This window comes from Leuciscus leuciscus, assembly GCF_965113295.1.
Source record: "Leuciscus leuciscus genome assembly, chromosome: 25".
Lineage (NCBI taxonomy): Eukaryota > Metazoa > Chordata > Actinopteri > Cypriniformes > Leuciscidae > Leuciscus > Leuciscus leuciscus.
Genome location: NC_138724.1, coordinates 16,822,761 through 16,837,098, shown reverse-complemented (window position 1 = coordinate 16,837,098; position 14,338 = coordinate 16,822,761). Strand labels below are relative to the sequence as shown.

General features: G+C 41.9%; 2 protein-coding genes across 3 annotated transcripts; both read right to left on the bottom strand.

The window, feature by feature from the left end:
• Positions 1-33: 33 nt before the first annotated feature.
• tmem17 (transmembrane protein 17) lies at positions 34-2,531 on the bottom strand. Of its 2 annotated transcripts, none has more exons than XM_082159592.1 (5): positions 2,348-2,531; positions 928-1,034; positions 689-802; positions 473-616; positions 34-343 (listed from the first exon to the last, which is right to left on the bottom strand). In XM_082159592.1, the coding sequence occupies exons 1-5, from the start codon at positions 2,460-2,462 to the stop codon at positions 245-247; spliced, it is 579 nt and encodes a 192-aa protein (XP_082015718.1). In that variant the 5' UTR covers positions 2,463-2,531; the 3' UTR covers positions 34-244. The 2 variants fall into 2 exon arrangements, with proteins under 2 accessions (XP_082015718.1, XP_082015719.1); XM_082159593.1 differs by having other exon boundaries at positions 928-1,031.
• Positions 2,532-3,732: 1,201 nt separating this feature from the next.
• slc15a5 (solute carrier family 15 member 5) lies at positions 3,733-13,985 on the bottom strand (the record flags this gene model as incomplete). The annotated part of the gene is made up of 9 exons (XM_082158958.1): positions 3,733-3,877; positions 3,957-4,065; positions 4,182-4,313; positions 5,813-6,001; positions 7,232-7,418; positions 7,517-7,737; positions 8,044-8,213; positions 8,708-8,930; positions 13,631-13,985. 9 exons carry the CDS (start codon positions 13,983-13,985, stop codon positions 3,733-3,735), a joined length of 1,731 nt encoding a protein of 576 aa, XP_082015084.1.
• Positions 13,986-14,338: the final 353 nt, after the last annotated feature.

Here is a 14,338-nt window from a genome sequence, read left to right as displayed (position 1 = left end):
TAGCACAGGGGTGTGTTCTGTCTTTGTCTTAAAAAGTTTTTAAAAATATATTTTATTTGCCCACATACAAAATATAATACAAGGCAAGATTTTTTTGTATAAAATAAGGCACCAAGACATGCGCAGTAAAAATCCAGCTCAATGACTGACATGTGTCCTCTAGTGGTTGCCACTGCCATCTTTGTAGTCTTTTTTTTGTGTTACCACACTGAATATTTAATCAAGTTCATCAGTGCAGGTCTCGTCACGTTCCTAATTCCTGAATCCCATCGAACTGTCTCAAATGGAAGCGACTTTCGGTGTGTCGGACCATTGCACGCAAGGCAACAAATCCAAAAAGAGCCTAAAAAAAAGAAGAAGAAAAAGCAGTTTTCAATTGTTAAGTTTTTTTTTTTTTTTTACAATTCCTTTGGAACATATTTAAAGGATTATAATTTCATATAAAAACACAAATATATATACAAATTTATACCTCTGCAAAAATAAACAAGGCCAGTATTATATGAACTCCTCTCTCCAGAGGCTGAATGAGAACAGCCTCATTGAAAAGCTGGAACAGAATCAGAGGAAACTGGAGTAGAAGAGTCAGGAGCCAAAATCCAGCCAATTCTGGAACCTATTTAAAAATAATAATAGGATGTTGGATTATGCAATTATGTAGATTATATTATATTATACTTATATTGACCTTTTCTTGCAGATTTCCAACGTTGCCCAGGTAGAGTCTGATGGCCTCAATCAGGGTCATTAAAATAAGAATTGTGATCAGGATGAACTTGTAATAATCTGCAAGGGCTGGGTACTAGACGAAAAGCATATTTATTATATTAATATATATTTATATTTTATGTTAATATACATTAATATGATTAAACAGCAGTCTGAATACCAGACTGAATTGTTAAAATATAGGTAAAGGAAAATCACCTTCAGTTGTAGCATCACAACCTCACTGATCCACCAGAAGGGAAAGAACCACATGTTAAAGTAAAGCGACATCTGAAGAGGCAGATTCGATACTACATCCTTATCTGCTGAATAAAAGTGCAAAAAATGAAAATTACAGCACACTAAAACTAGCGAGCTGCCCACCTAGACCGTATTTCGGTGAATTATAAGCGCATTAAAGGGATAGTTCACCCAACAACTATCCCTTCATCTTCAGAAAACAAATGAAGATCTTTTTGATGAAATCTGAGAGCTCTCTGTCCCTCCATTGACAACTACGCAACTACCACTTTGACGCTTCAAAGCGTTCATAAAGAGATCATAAAACTAATCCATTTAAATTTAGTCAAATTTATTTGAAGAGACTCCGCTTTATATGACGGACAGATTTAATTTAGTCTTTTATTCACATATAGGCTAAACATTGTTTAGCGAACATTAACAGAAGCTTAAGGTTTGAGAACAAACCTCTTGTGGAAGCTCAAACGTGCTGCGTAACATGTGACAAGAATGAACCTCATTGGTTCTCGCACATCAAGCAATCATGCTTGAGCTTCCATTTACCACAACTGATGTGTAAGTTGATGATAGTTTATATGTGATTAAAAGCCTAAATTCAATCTGTTTATCATATAAAGTGATCGTGTATCTTCAGAAAATTTGGACTAAACCGCTCAATTCATATGGATTAGTTTTACAATCTCTCTATAAACGTTTTGGAAGTGTGTCTGTCAAAGTGGTAATTGCGTAGCTGTCAGTGGGGACAGAAAGCTCTCAGATTTCGACATGAGGGTGAGTATAGCCTAATTAATGACATAATTTAAAAAAAAATTGGGTTAACTATCCCTTTAAGCATTTTTGGGAATCAAAAATGGGTGTTCGACTCCTTTTCGCAAATTAAACAATACTTATTAAAAAAAATGATGCATGTTTGTATGCATCACATCATAAACCGACATAAATGGAATCGTAAAAATATTTTAATTGCGTTTTAATTTTAAAATTAAGATAGAAAATTAACTTATTTCTTAGATTCTCTGTTTGATAAATCAATAGTGATTTTTTGACTCGAGAATCGCTCGATTCGGACGATTCCTGAACAAATCGTTCAGATCGGTTGTGTGAACAACAGGTTCAATAGATTCATTAAAAAAGATCCGACTGAAAAGAACGGTTCGTAACGCTGACTGTTCAGGTAACGTTAACGTTAGGTTAGAGACACTTCCACGGTTACCAACACCGATTAACAGTGCCATAAAGCATTATTATATCAGCATAAGGTAAGCAAAATGTGTTCTAACAGGAGCTTGACACATAAGCTCGGCTAACCAGATGAATTAGCCCAGTAGCTAGCAGCTCAACACAAAAGTCACCGTTTCAACAACTCAAACACACTTACACTGGTTAAGGAAATTAGCGTGTTCTTCGGGAGAGGGTTGTGTTCGGCTTTGGTCCACAAACACGGTTCTGGAGAAATCTCCAAGCCGTCGCCGTATGGGTTCAGGCAGGTCCATGTTGAGAGGCAGAGACGCGAGTCCGTAGCAACGAAGGCGGATCTCGTGCGGTTGCGACGGTCCAGCTGTGGCGGGGTGTGTTTTCTGTTTTCACTCACTCACACACACACACACACACACACACACACACACACACACACACACACACACACACACAACACTGCTCAGATGCGCTTATGCTGAGCTAACACAGAGTGTATGATGAAGACGGAAAGTAAATAAATGGGGTTGAGTATAAATAAGTTATATGTATTTATGCAAGTTAAAATTAGTAAAGGATTTGTAATTAGGATTAATCGATATCGTAATCGATATTATGACGTAGTAAGTCATATTTAAGTAATATTTATTTACAAGTTAAAATAAGGAAAACGTGGAAGGCCATTCATTTCCGCCACATAAGAAAAAAAGCCTTGATAAATCGTAAATCGAAATTATAACACTAAATCATATTTATTATTATTATTATTACATATTATTATATAAAGTTGCAATTATGACTTTAAAAATCAATTTTGACATCTAAACATTGTGACATACTAAGATGTCAAATATGACAAAAAGTCGAAATTATGATATAGGCCTACAGTCATACTAAGTGATAATTATAAGCCTAAAAAGTCACAACTATGAGATAAAAATGTGAAACTATGACATTTTATGTCATAATTATGACGTTTTGTCATATTTCGATTTAGTACGTCATGATTTTGACTTTCCATCTCATAAATATGAATTAATGTTTCATAATACACATACTTTTCATGTCATTTACAATTGACTAAATCATGATTTTTTATTTTTTTTAATATGGCAGAAGTGGACTTCCATCGTAAAAGCCTCAATAAAATTGTAAGCTTTGTTCACAAACAAAAAAAAGTATCATCCCAGCAAACATAAAAAAATTGTTCAAAACGTTTTTTTCCCCAATGGAATAAATATGAAAGATGTCAGTTTTTTTCACATTATGGATATGTTTTCAGAACATTGCAGAAACGTATTTAGAAACGTCTCCTTATGTTGTACAAACGTACTTATCACATACTTCACATGCCAAAACTACCATGTTTTTGTTTTGTAACATGGTTTCCGCCATTGTTTTTGGAGACATTAACATAGTAATTCATACATACCATAAAATAACTTTATTTTTTGAATACATTTAAATTGCATTATTTACAGCTATTGCTCTAGTTCCAAGCGTTGAAAATCATTCAAAATCAGTCTCTTGTGTAACGCCAGCATTACAGGGTTTGCATGTACAATAAATTCACAAGACGGTTTCCATGGACGTCAAAGTGTCCGAGCGATCCACTGTGTCATAAAAGCGTAGACAGGCCTTGTACTGCAGGAGTTTCTCAGTCAGGTGACTGTGTCCCACCCCGCTACTCATTTCCACGCTCAGATCTGTGTACCTGCCCAAAAACAATATAAAGAGTCCTGTAAACACTCAAATGTATCATTATTATGTCAAATTCAAAGCTTGAACCGTACCTTTGTGATATTCTCCAAAACACCAGTGTGTTTATAGTCATTAATATGGCCAGCGTAAAGAAAAACCTCTCCATGTTGCCACTGCCAAGGTTATTAGGATAGAAGTTTCCTGTAATTATAAAACACAATCTTTTCATATTAAATGCGAGTTCATGCTCTGAGACGTCACGTCTACTTTGCACCACCATAGCAAGTTCAACATTTTCAAGAGAGATGTATGTTTACCTCCAGACACAAAATAAAGGAAGTGAATGAGGAAAGCTCCTAGAAAGCAGCCACCTCCGTATGAGAGGGTTAGGAAATGCAAGGAGACGCCTCTAAGGTTGCTGGGAGTCAGACAGAAGGAGATGAGAGAGCCTGAGCAGAGGAACAGGAGAGACGGGCGAGTTTGGTGAATTCCTGACTAATTATTGGAATATACTGTATATAATTGTAATTTTCACTCAGAAATTGCTAGTATATTTCACAAATAATTGCAAAGAAATGGCAAATTACATAAATAACACATTGAATCTTTGTAAAACACTCAAATAATCAGTTTTATTTACAACTTCAAACAATTTTTTTTAAAGTGATGCTGTTTTATTCAACAAAAATAACTGAATTGGTTTTGCACCCTGTTTAATTAGAACTTTAAATAGATACTTCACCCAAAAAGGAAAATTCTGTCATCATGTAATCACCCTCATGTCGTTCCAAACCCATAAGACTTTGTTTAATCTTCAGACCACAAATTAAGAGGTTAAATTAAAGTCCCCTGTGGTGAAAATCAAGCTTTTAATGCTTTTTTTAAATATGTCTATGTGGTGTTTTTAATATGCTTTAAGACAAACCATGTGCAAATTCATAAGTCAACATCATTGCTGAGTATTTTCTCCTTAAAACCAGTGATCTCAAAAATACGGCTTGAAATGCTGGTGTTTCTGACGTCACAAACTACCTTGTAACCAACCAATCACGTCAACGTGATCGTCAATGAGTAGAGGCGGGGCTAATTTGCATATTCCGCGTATACTAAATGAGGCAAGGGTGTAGTTACATTCAAGCTATTTTAAGAAAAAAATGTATTTCAAGGAAAAAACTTTTAAATGTGTCATTTTGGTGATCAAAGATGAGTTTTAAGGGATGAGATTATTGTTTTTTGTCCTTCCATTGAAAGTCCAGGTGACCAAAACTTAAAGGGGACCTATTATGCCCCTTTTTACAAGATGTAATATAAGTCTCAGGTATCCCTGAGAAGTGAAGTTTCAGCTCAAAATACCCCACAGATAATTTATTATACCATGTTGCATTTTTGAGTGGAAGGAAAAACATGCTGTTTTCTTGCATATCTTTAAATGCAAATGAGCTGTTGCTCCCCGCCCTGCTTTCCAGAAGAGGAGGGAGCCTTTACAGCTCGTGCCTCGGATACTAAAAACTAACAAAACATCTGTTTGGTTTTGATTATCATCTATCGCGGTCACACTCATGTGACATTGCAGTTCTTCATCATCATGAAAGTTTATTATCTGCATGCGTTTTAAAGCCATATAGATTTCTGATACATGTTTTTTTTAGCACACATCTGAAGCACGCACACAGAAAGCTGGATGTCAGATGGCGCATCCCATGAGTATTAAACTAAATTCTCTTTAATGTCTTATTGCGCTAAAACTGTCAAATACACAAAAGGTTATGTCAAGAACACACCTGAGTTTACCTCTCAGGTTTCATTAAAAAAATATGTGTTATGAAGATTAACCAAAGTCTTATTGGTTTGGAACAACATGAGTAAATGATGACAGATATTTAGTTTTTGGGGGAACTATTATTATGGTTACTGTGTATATTTTAGAAAGTGAATTGAGAATATTTACACGCTGGTGTTACGAAGGCCTCTGCCACTCCCAGTAAAATGTACTGGGGCGTAAGCTGGAAACAGGTCATAGAGGACACCTGCAGGACCTCTCCCGATAGTGTCTGCTCCACTTGTGGATAATCCTTCCTGAGGATTTCTGAGATCCCCGCCAGTAGTGCTGAGAGAGCTGCACAAGCATGACCCACAGCTGTAGGAATATGAAATATAAAGTCTATTGTCTATAAACAGCTCACACAGAAGTCACTTTCAAAGCAAGCAGCTTTCTGTTGGTCAATGTGGCGAATTCGCGTAACCAACTTGAACACGTTACGAAATCTTTCACCCTCACCAGAACGCGTGGATTCCTATTGAAATTACTGGATTTTGTCTGAGAAAATTTGACATGATGCAAGTCGGCATGAAACGGAAGTTACGATAGTATTTTCTTCCTAATTGTGATGTATATCCGAGTGAAACAGCTTTCTGAACAAGTAAAACTGTTGGGCGGGACTTGATTTTGTGCATTGGGAATTGATTGGATGGTTGTGGTTTGCTATTGGTCGATCTCATGCGACTGACAGGTTGTCCCGCCCTCGTGCTAGTAAACACATCATGGTGTTTTTGGTGACATGGTGACTTTAGGCTGACTTGGCAAATCATTAATTGTAGTTAGGCATTTCTAGCCTTTCATCAGTACTGGGGTACAGGCCCCCCCCCCATTAAAAAACTATGCCCATAGTTTGATAATTTTTTTTAGTACTGTTTTGGAAATAAATGGATATAGATCATCTTTACCTGCAGTATAGAGTCATTCACAAGCTACACACACAATAATTGTCATTGACAAGTGATAGAAGATTCATTCTTTCCTACAATGAATTGGAGGTTAATATCCACCTCATCCATCTCTTAAAAATCCTGTTTTATACTGCAACAAATCATATGATCAATAAGTTATGACTACATAGCCTATGTTTTTACATTACTTTAACTCATTAAAATAATTTAAACTTTTTTATGTTATATTATTATAACTACTTTTTTTGTGTATTTTTTGTCAGTTTAATGTAATTGAAGTTGAAATGACCAAGTTGACTGTACTTAATTTAAGGCTTTAACTTTTTTTTTCTTTTTTTTACAGTGTACTTGGGTGTGAGAAAGTACTGCAGATGATTCAGCATGTAAGTGAACTTGCCCTAATCTAAAAGAATTGTGAACAATTTCAGAGCTTTTTCAAACTCGTTTGATCAGTTAGATCAAAAGAGTGATAATTTGAAAATATGAGCTTATTAGTTCTGATTCTAAACAGCTGATAGAAAACATTATTCTCCAGGCCAGCATACATTTATCTTCATTGACACAGCACAGCGGTATTTCACTGCGGCTCGTACCCCAGTAAAAAGGGTGTAGCGACGCCCCTGGTAGCTAGGATGCTCACTTATAAATGTGGCTGGTGAGGGCAGTATTTTCTTTGGAGACTGGTAGCAGGTGTGCACGAGCTCCAGCAGTGGTGCTAAGATCAACACCGGCAGAATACTGATGACCTTCATCACTGCTACTGGCAGGAGAAAACCGTTGAGTTTTAAGTTGGAATGCATAGTCTGCAGATAATAGCCAGATGGAATCTGTTAAAATAATTGTAATAGAGTTATTACAAAAGCTAATTTCTAAAACAAAGACTTGTAAACAGCTAAGCATTAAGCTGATTTTGCTACACACTCACCTGGGTGATGCAAGCTCGATATAAAAGCTGAAGTCCAAAGAGAGGGAAAAGTTTGACTAGGATCTTGACGTTTTCCACACTGGTCTCACTGTAACAACCCCCATTGTTTTCCTTGGCACGGTCTAGCCAGTTGGCAACATCTCCGCTCAAATGGCGGTAATGGAGACAGCACATTTTAAGAGAGTTCAGGAACACACCGAGTGTAGTTAGCAAGGAACTGCCTGTTTTTCCACAGAACAAAATTACAAGTTGTTAAGGAACAAAATTCAACATTGATGATAATAAGAAATTTCTCTTGAGCAGCAAGTCATCATATTAAACTGTTATAGACTGTTTAAGACTGGAGTAATGATGCTGTAGTATTGGAGTACTGGAGTATTCATCACAGTAATACATTACATTTGTTTCAACTGTAACAACTGTTTTACTGTATTGTGATCAAATAAATGCAGACTTGATGAGTATACGACATTTTTTTTACTATGAAACAGTAGTGTATATGCATAATGAATGGCATTGTTAACTACCTTTATTTGGACGGAAGGTGAGCTTGTTGCGCACCATGTGTATGGCAATGAGGGCGAGGAGAACAGAGGTGAAAGGGATGAGAAAACACAGGTTTTTGGCAACTGACTGCTGAATGTAGGCAATCCCCAAAAAAACAACTGTTGAATTGAGGTTGACCAGCCAGTAAAACCTGTGGGTTGTAGACAGCGGCAGCATTAGAAACTATTGTACAATGCATCTTAAAGGTGCACTCAGTAATTTCTTCCTCATTTAAAACCTTTTTCACATAAAGAAATATATAGTACTTTTTAAAATAGTTATTAAAAATGATTATTAAATACTTTAATCATAACATTAGCCTAATAAAATAAAATAAAATTCACATAGAGGGGGTCGACTAATGGAGGCCGCCATTTTGAGATCACATGATCAGCTGAATGCTACTCACTTTATTTCAGTAAACCTGTTTAGACATTTGTTTACAAAATGAATCATGGCGAATGTATTGAGCACATTTCTACAATATCATCATTAACTGTAAACTTTAGCTTTTTTACATCCACACAGTACAAGTAAAAGACGATTGCCTTATCTACCAGCACAACAAAGAGAAATTAGTGAGAGCACCTTAAAACAGCAAATTTTGTGTCCAGATTGTACAATAATAGAAATTTAGCATCTCACCAGTTGAAGAAGGACAAAAGCTGGTGTCGATCACAACCTTGAAGGTAATATGCTGCCATTGGGCAGAGGATGGCACGGATGCCACCAATGCCAAGTGCCACAGCGACAAGCCCCGTGTAGAATAGTATGTGTTGCTCGTGCGGCTCAAGTTGATGCACAATATTGTGTGTGTTTATATAGAAATCCTCAAAAGGGAATGCGACGACAGGAAGCAAGGCGGTTCCTATAAAAATGGACCAACAACACAGTCTTTGAAAAAAGGTTTGGTTGGGGTCAATATAGAGCTCAACGGTTCTTGACTCAATTTTAAAGAACTCTTTATGCCAAAAAGGTTTTGGTTTCACTTTATTTTGCTGGTCCCTTTTTAACACATTCTGTTGACTATAAGTAACATTGCACCTACATGTCTACTAACTCTCATTAGAGTGTTGGTAGAGTATTAATAGACTGGTGAGTTAGGCTTAGAATAAGTTGACATGTAGTTGCACAGTTACTTATACTCAGTAGAATGTCTATTGGGGAACCAACACAATAAAGAGTTTGCAGATATTAAACAGACGCTCTACTAATACTCTAATGATAATTAGTTGACATGTAGATGCAAAGTTACTTATAGTCAATAGAATGTTCAAAAGGGACCATCAAACTAAAAGTGTTACCAAAGGTTCTATAAGGGTAAATGTCTTAAATGATTGCATACTTTAATGTTTAATAGGTTAAATCATTTTTTTCTAGTGATTGAAGAATGTTTACAAGCTGTTTGATTCATAATTCACACCAAATCAATAAATTAAAACTAGCCCTCCTTGAACTGCCACCTTATCGTGGTGGAGGGGTTTGAGTACCCGAACGACCCTAGGAGCTATGTTGTCTGGGGCTATATGCCCCTGGTAGGGTCTCCCAAGGCAAACAGGTCCTAGGTGACGGGTCAGACTAAGAGCGGTTCAAAAACTCTTATGATGCCAACAAAATTGAGGACCGTGACGTCGCCCGGTATGGCGCAGCCGGGGCCCCACCCTGGAGCCAGGCCCGGGGTTGGGGCTCGTATGCGAGCGCCTGGTGGTCGGGCCTCCCCCCATGGGGTCCGGCCGGGCTCAGCCCGAAGGAGCGACGTGGGGCCACCCTCCCGTGGACCCACCACCTGCAGGAGGGACCGTAAGGGGCCGGTGCAAAGTGGATCGGGCGGCAGTCGAAGGCGGGGGCCTAGACAACCCGATCCCTGGACGCGGGAATCTAGCTCTAGGGACATGGAACGTCACCTCTCTGGCGGGGAAGGAGCCTGAGATTGTGCGTGAGGTTCAGAGATTCCGACTAGAGATAGTTGGGATCACCTCTACGCACAGCTTGGGCTCTGGAACCACACTCCTCGAGAGAGGATGGACTCTTCACCACTCTGGAGTTGCCCATGGTGAGAGGCGGCGGGCTGGTGTGGGTTTGCTTATAGCCCCCCAGCTCAGCCGCCATGTGTTGGAGTTCACCCCGGTGAACGAGAGGGTCGCTTCCCTGCGCCTTCGGGTCGGGGATAGTTCTCTCACTGTTGTTTGTGCCTACGGGCCAAACGGCAGTGCAGAGTACCCGGCCTTCTTGGAGTCTCTGGGAGGGGTGCTGGAAAGTGCTCCGACTGGGGACTCCGTCGTTCTACTGGGGGACTTCAACGCCCACGTGGGCAGCGACAGTGACACCTGGAGGGGCGTGATTGGGAGGAACGGCCCCCCTGATCTGAACCCGAGTGGTGTTCTGTTATTGGACTTCTGTGCTAGTTACAGCTTGTCCATAACAAACACCATGTTCAAGCATAAGGGTGTTCATCAGTGCACATGGCACCAGGACACCCTAGGCCGGAAGTCAATGATCGACTTTGTGGTTGTTTCATCTGACCTCCGGCCGTATGTCTTGGACACTCGGGTGAAGAGAGGGGCGGAGCTGTCAACTGATCACCACCTGGTGGTGAGTTGGATCCGATGGCGGGGGAAGAAGCTGGACAGACTCGGCAGACCCAAACGTACTGTGAGGGTCTGTTGGGAACGTTTGGCCGATTCCCCTGTCAGAGAGATCTTCAACTCCCACCTCCGACAGAGCTTCGACCAGATCCCGAGGGAGTCTGGAGATATTGAGTCCGAGTGGACCATGTTCTCCACCTCCATTGCCAACGCGGCCACTCGGAGCTGTGGCCGTAAGGTCTCCGGTGCCTGTCGAGGCGGCAATCCCCGAACCCGGTGGTGGACACCGGAAGTAAGGGATGCCGTCAAGCTGAAGAAGGAGTCCTATCGGTCCTGGCTGGCTTGTGGGACTCCTGAGGCAGCTGATGGGTACCGACGGGCCAAGCGGACTGCAGCCCGGGTGGTTGGGGAGGCAAAAACTCGGGCCTGGGAGGAGTTCGGTGAGGCCATGGAGAAGGACTATCGGTCGGCCTCGAAGAGATTCTGGCAAACCGTCCGGCGCCTCAGGAGGGGGAAGCAGTGCCCTACCAATGCTGTTTACAGTGGAGGTGGGCAGCTGTTGACCTCGACTGGGGATATCACCGGACGGTGGAAGGAATACTTCGAGAATCTCCTCAATCCCGCCGTCACGTCTTCCATTGAGGAAGCAGAGGCTGAGGACTTGGAGGCGGACTCGTCCATCACCCAAGCTGAAGTCACCGAGGTAGTCAAGAAACTCCTCGGTGGCAAGGCACCGGGGGTGGATGAGATCCGCCCTGAGTACCTCAAGTCTCTGGATGTTGTGGGGCTGTCTTGGCTGACACGCCTCTGCAGCATCGCGTGGCGGTCGGGGACAGTGCCTTTGGACTGGCAGACCGGGGTGGTGGTCCCTCTTTTTAAGAAGGGGGACCGGAGGGTGTGCTCCAACTATAGGGGGATCACACTTCTCAGCCTCCCCGGGAAAGTCTATTCCAGGGTACTGGAGAGGAGAATCCGGCCGATAGTAGAACCTCGGATTCAGGAGGAACAGTGTGGTTTTCGTCCTGGTCGTGGAACACTGGACCAGCTCTATACCCTCTACAGGGTGCTGGAGGGTTCATGGGAGTTTGCCCAACCAATCCACATGTGCTTTGTGGATTTGGAGAAGGCATTCGACTGTGTCCCTCGCGGCATCTTGTGGAGGGTGCTCTGGGAGTATGGGGTTCGGGGCCCTTTGCTAAGGGCTACCCGGTCCCTGTACGACCGGAGCAGGAGCTTGGTTCGCATTGCCGGCAATAAGTCAGACTTGTTCCCGGTGCATGTTGGACTCCGGCAGGGCTGCCCTTTGTCGCCGGTTCTGTTCATAACTTTTATGGACAGAATTTCTAGGCGCAGCCAGGGGCCGGAGGGGGTCAGGTTTGGGGACCACACAATTTCATCTCTGCTCTTTGCGGATGATGTTGTCGTGTTGGCCCCATCAGACCAGGACCTTCAGCATGCACTGGGACGGTTTGCAGCCGAGTGTGAAGCGGCTGGGATGAGAATCAGCACCTCCAAATCCGAGGCCATGGTTCTCAGTCGGAAAAGGGTGGTTTGCCCGCTTCAGGTTGGTGGAGAGTTCCTGCCTCAAGTGGAGGAGTTCAAGTATCTTGGGGTCTTGTTCACGAGTGAGGGAAGGATGGAACGGGAGATTGACAGACGGATCGGTGCAGCTTCTGCAGTAATGCGGTCGCTGTACCGGTCTGTCGTGGTGAAGAAGGAGCTGAGCCGTAAGGCGAAGCTCTCGATTTACCGGTCAATCTACGTTCCTACTCTCACCTATGGTCATGAGCTGTGGGTTATGACCGAAAGGACAAGATCCCGGATACAGGCGGCCGAAATGAGCTTTCTCCGCAGGGTGGCTGGGCGATCCCTTAGAGATAGGGTGAGAAGCTCAGTCACTCGGGAGGAGCTCAGAGTAGAGCCGCTGCTCCTCCACATCGAGAGGGGCCAGCTGAGGTGGCTCGGGCATCTTTTCCGGATGCCTCCTGGACGCCTTCCCGGGAAGGTGTTCCGGGCATGTCCCACCGGGAAGAGACCCCGGGGAAGACCTAGGACACGCTGGAGGGACTATGTCTCCCGGCTGGCCTGGGAACGCCTCGGGGTCCCCCCGGAAGAGCTGGAGGAAGTGTCTAGGGAGAGGGAAGTCTGGGCATCCCTGCTTAGACTGCTGCCCCCGCGACCCGGCTCCGGATAAGCGGAAGAAGATGGATGGATGGATGGATTTATTTTGCTGGTCCCTTTTTAACACATTCTGTTGACTATAAGTAACATTGCACCTACATGTCTACTAACTCTCATTAGAGTGTTGGTAGAGTATTAATAGACTGGTGAGTTAGGCTTAGAATAAGTTGACATGTAGTTGCACAGTTACTTATACTCAGTAGAATGTCTATTGGGGAACCAACACAATAAAGAGTTTGCAGATATTAAACAGACGCTCTACTAATACTCTAATGATAATTAGTTGACATGTAGATGCAAAGTTACTTATAGTCAATAGAATGTTCAAAAGGGACCATCAAACTAAAAGTGTTACCAAAGGTTCTATAAGGGTAAATGTCTTAAATGATTGCATACTTTAATGTTTAATAGGTTAAATCATTTTTTTCTAGTGATTGAAGAATGTTTACAAGCTGTTTGATTCATAATTCACACCAAATCAATAAATTAAAACTAGTACCATAAATAATCCCATGATGGGAACCCCTAAAATGAAAGGTTCAATATTATACCTTTTCTTAAGAGTGCAGGAAGTCAGTTATCAGTTTTCATGAACAGTTTTCCTAGACTAGGACCAAACTAGCCTAAACCAGTTTGGACCAGCATGGGTCAGTTGGTTATTTAAGCATGATTTGTTATATAGCAATACTTAGCTTCTAGTGCAACTCCAAATGAAAACAAGTGGCTTTGAGTACAAGATGAGTTAAAGAGAAAATGATATGCATATATCTACCAAGGTTTCACTGCAATGGCAACCACTAACCGAGGAAATGAAGGAGTGCACAAAAACAGAGAACTGTTGTCCTTCCCAAAAACGTCTCAGCAAACCATCCCACAAGAACAGGTGTAAGTATGCTGGCTCCCACAAAGCATGTGTTCACCATGGCTGCTTGGTAACTGCTGTATCCCAGCTTGATGGTGCAGAAAAGGATCATATTGCAAACAATCCCAAAGAAGGTGAACCTCTCAAAAAGCTCCACGAAGAGTACACAAACAATCACCTGCAGCTTCTTACGAGCCTTGTGCGGCTTGCTGACCGTCCCACTGGGATGTCGAGATTTGCAGATCCCATGATGGAGGTGGCCATCGTGTCTATCAAAAGCATCTACGGGTGGCATGCTGCTTCTAGAGATCTTCCTGTGGAAGTGAGGTTAAGACAATGCTGGTGCCCCGTCTCCATTACTAGAGAGCAAGACAGGCAATTCCTCACAACCTTGTGAAATCTTGTGGAGGCCTTACGACAGAGCCTTAGCAGCAACCGGCTCACGTGTCTCCTGACTGAGGTTTCTGGGCAGTGTTCACGGACTGCCACTAATGTATTGAACTTCTCAGTCGCTTGTACTTTGTGCGTGGTCAGTCTCCGGTCGAATCTCATTAAGATGGCTGATGATGATGCAAGTGATTTCAGAGATGTGAGACATACTTTTGTAATGAATGCCTTTAGAGAATCAGGGAAGAACGTGCTATGCTT